The 9,981-nt window shown below is 37.5% G+C and overlaps 2 protein-coding genes across 9 annotated transcripts; both read right to left on the bottom strand.

Annotated features, from left to right (window-relative positions):
* Positions 1-322: 322 nt before the first annotated feature.
* Positions 323-5,917, bottom strand: LOC120290322. 8 transcript variants are annotated; one of them, XR_005548236.1, is made up of 6 exons: positions 5,818-5,917; positions 5,390-5,707; positions 4,756-4,805; positions 1,284-2,175; positions 771-886; positions 323-640 (listed from the first exon to the last, which is right to left on the bottom strand). XR_005548236.1 is itself a non-coding variant. In XM_039306268.1 (4 exons), exons 2-4 carry the CDS (start codon positions 1,771-1,773, stop codon positions 446-448), a joined length of 390 nt encoding a protein of 129 aa, XP_039162202.1. In that variant the 5' UTR covers positions 1,774-2,175; positions 3,808-3,989; the 3' UTR covers positions 323-445. The 8 variants fall into 8 exon arrangements, 3 of the variants coding, with proteins under 3 accessions (XP_039162202.1, XP_039162208.1, XP_039162203.1); XR_005548238.1 differs by having other exon boundaries at positions 1,378-2,175; XR_005548237.1 differs by having other exon boundaries at positions 5,390-5,687; positions 5,818-5,914.
* A 35-nt stretch (positions 5,918-5,952) lies between these two features.
* LOC120291211 lies at positions 5,953-8,119 on the bottom strand. The gene is made up of 2 exons (XM_039308282.1): positions 7,579-8,119; positions 5,953-6,673 (listed from the first exon to the last, which is right to left on the bottom strand). Exons 1-2 carry the CDS (start codon positions 8,038-8,040, stop codon positions 6,392-6,394), a joined length of 744 nt encoding a protein of 247 aa, XP_039164216.1. The 5' UTR covers positions 8,041-8,119; the 3' UTR covers positions 5,953-6,391.
* Between the last annotated feature and the right edge of the window lie 1,862 nt (positions 8,120-9,981).

Below are 9,981 nucleotides of genomic sequence, written 5' to 3'. Positions count from 1 at the left end.
GAAAAGAATTTAATGTAAGTTCACCGGAGCTTGTAAAATCATCATTACTTCCATTTACAATTTTAAAGGTCAGGTTGAGCCGCCGGAAACATTAAAGAAGCACCAAATTTGAAAGATCATCTCTAGAAATGTTACAGAACCGACATTTTATCAATTCCTCCAACTCACGACTCTTGCCCTCATGGTGATGAGCTAAGTCAGGATCAGGAAAGGTATCGTACACGTTCGGGACCATTCCATCCATTGGAACAAAACTCATGCTTTCATCCATTTTGCCAAACCGGAAGCAGAATTCAGCCTAGCAATTCTGTAAGTTCTGTTCTCACCCAAAGTGAGCTAAAGTGATGCTTCCTCTGCTTTATCGTATTGCATAGTATTGTTATACACCCAAGTCTTATCAGTGGTTCTGAAGATGGATATTCTGAACACGACGATATCGTCCTTTTCAATAAAGCTCTAACACACAGATGTCTTCCACCTGCATAGGAGTTTCTGTCCTGAATGCGGCCCAACGGGCAGATAACTTTCCATTATGTTCGTGGCTGATGAGCTTCAACAGCCATGATTTGTCTTGAAATATGAGAGCCACCGTCTGCAGGCTTTTCTTAATGCGTGTCTTTGGGAATGAACCAGGAACTCTCTGCTTAAGTAAACATTTCACAATTTTGTCATCAAAATGAAGAAAACAACTAATGATTTCTGAGGAAGACAGTATGAGGTTGCTTTGTGTGATTTAAATCAAAGAGTTGTCATTATTACAAGGATCTTACCACATTGTTTTTCTTCAGATGTATTAACCTCACCACAATTTCAGAGAAAGGATAATCAAGTATAAATTTGCTGGCCGGTTCGAGAGCTCTGCACAAGCCCTGCTTTTTCAGCTTACCTGCAGCAGTCACAAACAGAACATGAAGAAAGCTTTTGCTTTTGTATCTTATTCTTGTTATGTAAAACTCATATCTGCCAACACAGCAACCCTAAATGAATCAATCTGAGTCTTACTAATGGTCTAGCTTCCCAAGGCCTATATGCACACCAATACGATTCTTAGCACAATCAAATCCGATATGACGGCTTGGCTTATTTCCATTATTTATGAGATCCCCCAACACATGCATATTCACACACAGGAGAGCTATAGACAGAGAAATGCTACAAAAGTGAATTAGCTCTAACACAGTTTCTCTTAGCCTAATGATGTGGAGAGTTCCTCATGGAATTCGAATCAAACACAAGAACAACACAGTCAAGGGGAGAATTTGCTAATATATTCAGATTCACACCCAGAAAATCTCATGATGAGCAGTTTGAACTTCTATCCCTCCCCAAACTTTTTGGTAACGAATGTGCATGGGAACTGCGATGAACTTTGCAAACCTGATCAAATTCCATTGGCATACAAAGCTGAGGACACTTGGCTGAATGCAGTTCATCCCCCAAGACTTCAAGCTCAACCAAAACATCACGGCAATCGCCGGCACATTTAGTCCCAACACATAAATATGCACACACGGGAGATCTAGAGACAGAGAAACACTAAGAGAATGAATTAGCTCTAACACAGTTTCTCTTAGCATTAACTCTAACGCAGTTTCTCTTAGCCTAACGACATGGACAGTTCCTGTACAGTATTTGAATCAAACACGAGAACAACACAGTCAAGGGAGAATTAGCTAATAAATTAAGATTCACACTTGGAAAATCTTGTGATGAGCAGTTCAAACTTTTGTCCCTCCCCAAACTCTGCTGATGAATGTGCATAGGAATCACCATGAACTTTGCAAAACTGATCAAATTCCATTTTCATACAAGACTAAGGACACTTGGCTGAATGCAATTCATCCCCCCAGACGTCAAGCTTGACTGAAACATCATAGCAAGCAAAGGCATCTTCCACTTTCAGCAAAACAGTTCCACAATTGCTGAGGCTCGGTTCCTCACATCAACATTGATTGATAAATATTCTATCTCAGACATCCTTTCATCAATTATAGAGACATAAAAAATGGAGTCCCCTTCAGATTAGAAGACAAAAATTGGCCCTCACAGTAGTGCTCTGCAAATTCATTCCAATCCTTTCCTGGCCAAATCATCTCATCACATTTTTCCAATTCCATAGGCCAAATAATTGCACCATTCTCTCAAAAGCATCCTCTCAAACCTTTTTGGTATTCCCTGTAGGAAAAATAAAACCCATAATCTTAATAAGCCTATGAGTCCTGATTTCAAATTCAAAACGAAGAACAACATAACAAGAATGCATAAACCAAAAAGGACATCTTGAAGCACATACTTTTTGGTTCATTCAGATTTGGAATGTGGCATTAATGAGTGTGCATCTGGATTATGATCAACCTCATAAAACCCAATCAGCATAGAAGTACACTTCCTTGGTTCCTCAAGACTATATAAAGCAGGTATTATTTGGAATACTAAATTCATTTTGGACCAGCGAAAGTGAAAATTCCAGAGTTCATCTCGATCAATGTAAATCAAGTCCTAACCGGCACTGGTGAATATATAGACTCTGGACAAAAAATCATCCCTATCAATGAGTTTCTACATGCGGATGACTTTCTCTTGTAAATGTGGGCCAACCAGTGGAAAAGAACCCCCCCCAACCCACCACCCCCCCCAAAAAAAATAAAAAAAAAAAAATTCTCATCTACAACTCCTTAGCTTCACCATCCATGACCTGTCCGAATACCTGAGAGTCGCAAATTTGCTTAATTTCCTGAATATCTTGCATGATGAATTGAACAGGAGTAGACTGCCCATCTACATGGTTGAAAAACCAACATATGGTGAAGAACAGACCAAGACATAAGGATACACTAATGAGAGAATCAAATCGTACACAACGTGAGTTCAAGGCATTACTTGCTAGTTTGAAGAGTTTAATAGGCAGTAAACCATATAAAAAAAGCCATTAATCCAAAGTCAAGGTCAAATATATGCTCCCAGAATGCTATAGGGTACACATTCAGAAGAAGCCTTCTAGTTCCTATATATATTTAAAACGTATCAATTTCAGCCACACAAATCACAATCGCAGGGGAAAAAGCAAATAAATTGATAACTGGAACATGGATAGAATTGATAATTTAAACTTAGGCCGTTTGATTCTTTCAAGCGCAACTCAAATAAGGTTTTATCAAACTATTGGTTCAATTTGACAAAGTAAAATCATCTTTTTCCCCCAAATCTAATTAATATAACAAACACAACAGTATCTCCCATTTGAAAACAAAATTGTCAGTCATTAGATCTACAATGAAATTTCAGAATCATAACAAGCCACCCCCTTATCAATCAGGTCTTTCTCTTTAGTTATGGAGGCAGCAACATTCTTTGCAATTTGCTTGTCCATATCAACTAGTCTCCTGGTGTGATACACATATATATTCTACGTTTACAGCATTGAATAACATTGTCCAATTTCTCCATATTAGAGAACTTGGATTCTATTCTTAAGACGCCTCAGCAATTACTTTTCCAGCAGCATCTATCCAAAAAAAAAAAAAAAGGAGACGATTGTCATCTTTTCGAACTTCCAACCACCAGCTTATGTCCCAATAATTGTCCTTTCATCTTTTTCCCTACTTCAATTACTCCAGTGTTAAGATATTTATACCTGGTTTTAAACATACACCCACAGACACTTCAAGGAAAATAACATATCATGTGGTATACTACACAATGAAGTAAACTTGGAAATACACTAGATTATAAGCAAAGATCTAAAGAGCATTGATATATTTGATTTTCAGACATTGCCAGTCTGAGTCAATAAGCGTGGGATCATACCAAGCCATACTTAACATAAGAGGGCCTCGTCACCACCTTGAAAAAGGGATACTCCATTGGAAAATTTGTCAGCCGATTTAAAAGCAGTGGGCGGCCTTGGGCGCATGGGACCATAATAAACCAGCTCAAGATGCCTCAATCTGAGGCAATTGAGGGCCAGGGACAGACTCTATACTAGGGAATCCAGACTTAAATTTGACTTTAGCTGCAACAGAAAAAAATATAAATAGATAAATTCAAAAGTTCATCATCTCATATCCCTAATCCTCAAGATGTAAATTGCACATGCCTCTTAGATTTTACCACAAAAAACCTGAGCAATTCAAGAAGTGCAAGTGCATAGGCAGATTCTAGAATCATAGAAGCTGTTAAGAATAAGACAAGTCAGCTTTACTTCTTAAGTGCATACATCCCCAACCGAAACACCGGTCGAGGTTGTTTTTCTTGAAGTGCACCATGCATATCACATCTTCTACACATGATTCTACTCGCATCAACATCTTCTCCCACAGTGAAACGAAGCACACACCTTACACGACCATCCTAGTTGCATCGACTTCAAAAAGGGCAAACAATTGACCAATGGGACCACCTAACTCTAGATACATCCACTATCCAAAAACTTATCATACCAAGTAATGCAGGCTGTGAAAGCCTTCTGTAATGGATGCACATCTGAAAACACAACCTTATCCTTCTCAACGGTAGAAGCTCAAAGACACCCTTCACTTTTTCAATAACCATTCCCCTAACAAAATAGACGAACACCAGGAGTTCCCTCCCATTGACCAGACATGCAGAATGCAGAAGCAGAATAGGTACGAATCAAATTCAAATATGCTCAGCAGAAACTACTCTTCGAAAGGAACCGAACAAAAACTGAAGCTAAATCCATGTTATTGCTCTACATAAAAGAAACGCAACACAACGGTGGCGCCTCAACCGTACCTGGATTGGACCACAAGAGGATGGCGAGCAAAGCAGCGAGAGGGACAGTTCTGTGAAGAGGCAGTTTAAGTACACTTCATTAGTTTGACTTGCTATGAAAATATTTAGCATAAATTGGAAACAAATTTTATCATTGCAGCATCTCGTAACCAATCAAGGCAAAAGAAAAAGGGCTTCTTAAAAATTATTCTAGAATTTGAAAAGAACAACGGGAAAGAGACGCAAGCAGAAACAAAGACACGTTAAACCGCAAGAAATTCTCAGGAGGATGAGTAGTCTGGAGTACGTTGAGAACAAGGCGTAAAAGTGACCCCCTCATATTTTTGACAAGGCATGAAATTCTCTCTGAATATTTTCAAGTTTCATGATGCTCGAGAGATATCTCTCCCTATATCATCTCCATCGATGAGAGCTCAAACACGCAGAAATGTCCTACGCAGACGCGTTTCTCTCGCCAATGCTCATGAGGAAAGCACGGAAGATGTGGATTTAGGGGCAATAAAATTGCTAGTTTGAAGAACAGAGCCCTAGCTGAAGAAGAAGAAGGCGAGGATTGAGGAAGGTCTCTACGAAACCAACTTCCGGCTTCAAACTAATTCACGCGCAATAAGACACCAAAATCGGAAGAACTTACGAGTTTGCTTGGTTCAAGGGCGGAGGAGAGAGAGAGAGTACGATCTTCTCTCCAGCGACGGCGACAACGATAACACTCCATCTGGTTGAATCTCCCTCTCTCTCTCTCTCTCTCTCTCTCTACTTGGCTCTGCTCCGCTAAGTGCAGCAGCTTCGCTTCTCTCAGTCCTGGCATTCCCGACGCTTCGTTTGACGCCTATGGTGTCGAGAAGGAGATGGAGAAGGAGAGCCCTGCTTTGCTTCCTGCTGTTCAGCGAAGGAGGAGGCGAGATCCATCGATAGATAGAGTCGATGATGCACTGGTCGGATGTAATCAATACTAGAAAAGTTACAAAAACAAAAGAAAAAATTTAAAAATTTACGGTGCTACCAAAAAAAGGAAAAAGAAAAAAAGAATGGATGAGAAAAGGACATCAATTGAGTCTTTACCAATTCTATGCGCATTTGTTTTATGCTGATAACTTTTGTATGGTCGTATTGAGATCATCACCCTCCCCCCAATTCCCATCCCACTTGTATCTAAATAGTGACACATGTAATTCTTCTTGTGTACCTAGTATATCCTTAGAAAATGTCTTCATCTTCGGGCATTCTTCTACTTCAATAATCCATAAATATGGAAACTTGAATATGCAACTCGGGATGGAAGAGAAGCATTCTAGGTTTGGCAGATTTTGGAGTGTCAACTTTTTAAGATTCCTAAAAGAAATCACTTTTCCTTCTCCGTCTCCATCGTTTGCCACTATTTCCTTCATTCTTTCACATCCTATTATAGTCATGCAATTGAGATGCACCAAATTTGTGACCATTGAAGCAGTTACTAGATGTATCAATCTAGAGGAATTCTTCACCACTAATGTCGTTAGATTCTTGAAGGATGTCACGGTCGGAAATATTGTTGTCAAACAAGGACAATCCCAAACCTCAAATGTTTTGATGCTCTGAAGAATTTTCAACACTAAAGAGCCTTCTCTCCATACACTCTTTAGGTTGTGTAGCTTGTTTAACTTAAGTTCTCTAAACTTTCAAGCACCGGATGTTTACCATTGTCAACAAGTCCTTCGTCCAGGAATATATCTTCAAAGGAGCTACAGAAGACCTCAAGGCTTTGTAGATTCTGAAATCTCTCTAGGAGGAATTTGAGAGGAAAAACAGCCCTTTCATCATGAAAGCATGCCAATGTTAGTGCTTTTGGCTTGCCAAAGATGTCATCTGGAAAATTTCCGTCTTGTATCATTTGAATATTGTTATCGACTAATAAAAGTCTCTCCAAGTTGGGAAAGTCCTGTCAAATTGCCAATACAACAAGAGAAGTAAATTCAACAAAGTTTCGACAATAAATCATGTGCTGTAAAAAGTAAACCTATTAAGATGATTCGCATGGAAGGTGGCCATCTTCTTAAAGTTCATTATATCTCAAGAGCCCTACATTCAAGTCTCAAGCTTTTAAAAGTCTCGAATAGAGGTTGGTATGGTTAAGTTTGTAGAGTGAATCTAAATTCAAGATCTCTCCAAGCTCAACAAATTCATCTTTTATTAGAAATATCTTATCTCATCAACTAAAATTAGTCATCTTTGGAAACTTATGTAATGGGATGCACGGATGAAATTACTAAAACGTATGGGTCCACAAACTTAAAAGTGTGCTTAAGATATAATAAAATATCTTATGTTGTCTTCAAATTCATAGGTAAGGAATTTCAGGTTGTCTATAGTAATACAACACGATGACTATGTATAAGACGAGATCAATTAAGGAACACGGTAGAAAATAGTGCATTAAGGTACTAATGTCATTTTTGTTAAAATTGTTTGTATTGATAAAATAGAGAAGAAAAGTTCAAATGTGCAACATGTGTCAACAATGAAGAGGTTCTCATGTCAAATTTTCATTGATTTCCCCAAGGAGCACCACTAGACTAGATTAGGAATATATTATGCTTTCAAAAAAAAAATCTGTAATTTTTTTTGTAATTATAGGTAATGAAATATCTTATAGGTGTCCACAAATTAAAAGTATACTTAAGATATTAGAAATATTTTAATGTTGTCAACAAACTAATAAGTGAGGGAGATCATGTTTTCTATAGCAATATAATGTGGCTTGATTATGTAGTGGTAGTGGATATGAGATCAGTGAGTGCTTTAAAGAACAAAATAGAAACTGAGGGAGAGCAGCTGAAATCATACCCTCTCAAATAAAGAGTGAGCTTCTTGGTCTGAAAGGCCCTGTTGATAATCTTTTTTAGCCCAATTGCTCATAGATGCTACAAAAGACAGCATGTTCGCTTTATCACAGTGAGTCACTTGCAATTCCTTCAAGAATGGCCAATTCAAAGCGGGCAAGTTGGCACAGAAGTTCTTGAGTTGTGGCATATCATGTAACACCAAAGAGGTTAGTTTTGGGAAAAGATCTTGAGTAGTATTGGAATGTGGAGTCTCATTCCCACTAGCAACTATTTCCTCAATCCCACAAGACTCCACTTGAAGTTCCTTAATTTGGGTTAGACTTGTAGCCACCCAATGCGGAAACACATTTTCAAGGCTCCTACAATTCTGAACTTGCATTTTCCATAAATTGTCAAAAGTGAGAGTTTCTTGAGGACTGTCACTCCATATTTTGCTTAAATTGTCCATATGGGAGAGATCCATCTGCTCAAGCTTGGGACATTGTACCTGGCATATTGAGAAAAATGACGTAATGAATATGATTACATTGAGTTATGATCTCAAAGAAAGAATTTCTAAACTTCCCTCACTCTCACAAATCATGAGAATGCGAGAGCTTGTTAGTGACAAAAAAAAAAAAAAAAAAAAAGGGAGCAGCTAATTGATGCACCCTTTCATTTACGTTGACTAATGGCTAAGGCCAAGTATGTTGCATTACAACAAGCATGAAATTATAAATGCATTTATAATTAATAGTACGAAATTATAAATGCATTTATAATCAATAGTACATTGAGCATCTACTTTTAAGCGCCTTAATTGACATTTAATACTAGCAACGCCTTATCCCTATAATTTTTGGAAAGTTCAATGATGAATACTTGGATTCTCCAACTTTCAAATTTGTTTGCACTGATCATTATCAAAGTTGCTTGCACTAATCTTTTGATAATGCGACATTAGATAAGGTAAGAATTTCTTAAATTTATTTGGTTCAAGGAATGAATGTAGCTGAAGCACGGTTCAAAGAAGCTTTGATGCACGTGCTTCATACTGCAATCCGATCGGGATATACATACATATCATTCTTCTCTCTTCCTTATGTTGGCTCCAATGCCGCACTGATGGGTGCAAGATTATGATGCTCCAGCCATAGGTATAAGCTGGTTCTACAGATATTTCTTATCAATTAAAAGAAATTAACTTCCCATTTTCATCTCTAGTAGATTTAGAATAATCCAAAAATTATTAGCAAAAGTGAATCGGTAGCATGGACATTGATGTTTATTTGTATGGAGGTAAGAAATCTTGTACATTGATGCTTGTTTGCTTTTTAATAGCATGGACTTGGAAGATGATTATATAAGCATGTCCATGTATAGATGGAAAGGATTGAGAAACACTACCCCCATTTTTTTGGCCATATGGTGCCTCAATCATCATCAATCATTGATGCATTGAGTGATAAATTCCATAAATAACTTTATTAAATAGATCAATGGCTGGGATCAATAAGCCACGGAATGGGAGCACAAGTGAGATTTGTGCATCTTCACTTACAATTGATTGGCAACTCGAGTCCGACACTATTCAAATGTGTCTTCTGTGACAGAGATTATTTCCTCTATTTACTATGAGCACCGCTACTTATTCAACACTAATACCAATTGCGAACATTACTTATGAATCTTCAATTAATAAAGTTCACTAATGAGAAGCGTCATGCAAATTAGATGGCGAACTGGATAAAAAGAATAATAACTTCAATTGTTTACAAGGTTTTTCTTTATTATGTGCAGAAAAATTTTTGTATTGAAAGAAAATTAATATGTAATAGGCACGGGCAATATAATGATTGGAATAATTAACATATATTATGATCTCATAAAAAAACAAGTTGGGTCAACTTACTAGTTCTCCATTGGACCATTAATAACTTTGCTTGAAATATTATTTATTCACTTTTGTGGTAGAATCTTGCGGTGGGCCAGCGGTCCAACTGCTCGCAAAAAGTGGTAACCAATTTCTTATCCTTGATTGATGTCCTTATCTTGAGGATTTTGGAGTTTTGTTCGGGTGTTGGCGGCAAAAAGAATAGTTAAAAGGAAGAAGAAGAAGAAGAAGAAGTGGATGACCACAATATGTTTGTTTGGAGAAAATCAACCATGTTTTTTTTTTTTACCGTGTTATGACCTCTGACAAATCGTCCACTAAGAAGCAAAGTATTGATATTTTGGTTACAATAAAATTAACGCAACTATGACTAGTCACAGCAAAAAAAAAACAAAATGACTTTCCACACTTCCCTTAATCTACTAATATTCTTAATTGAGTATTTTGATGAGTATTTGAAATTATCTAGCAATGTGGGAGAAACCTATTATTATAGATAGCTCATACTTGACACAAAAATTAAATTCCCCA

The sequence above is a fragment of the Eucalyptus grandis genome, chromosome 1 (genome assembly GCF_016545825.1).
Source record: "Eucalyptus grandis isolate ANBG69807.140 chromosome 1, ASM1654582v1, whole genome shotgun sequence".
In the NCBI taxonomy this organism is placed as follows: Eukaryota; Viridiplantae; Streptophyta; class Magnoliopsida; order Myrtales; family Myrtaceae; genus Eucalyptus; species Eucalyptus grandis.
Note: the sequence above shows the minus strand (reverse complement) of the source record. Positions and strands in the feature narration are given on the sequence as shown.

Excerpts from the sequence above, each read along its gene's own strand:
- LOC120291211 (XM_039308282.1), bottom strand. The coding sequence starts at position 8,040 with ATGGATCTCTCCCATATGGACAATTTAAGCAAAATATGGAGTGACAGT. Across the intron at positions 6,674-7,578 it reads CTCACTCTTTATTTGAGAGG|GACTTTCCCAACTTGGAGAG; the intron begins GTATGATTTCAG and ends GCAATTTGACAG.
- LOC120290322 (XM_039306268.1), bottom strand. The coding sequence starts at position 1,773 with ATGGTGATTCCTATGCACATTCATCAGCAGAGTTTGGGGAGGGACAAA. Across the intron at positions 887-1,694 it reads CTCATCACAAGATTTTCCAA|GTAAGCTGAAAAAGCAGGGC; the intron begins GTGTGAATCTTA and ends TGACTGCTGCAG. Across the intron at positions 641-770 it reads ATCTGAAGAAAAACAATGTG|AGAGTTCCTGGTTCATTCCC; the intron begins GTAAGATCCTTG and ends TTACTTAAGCAG.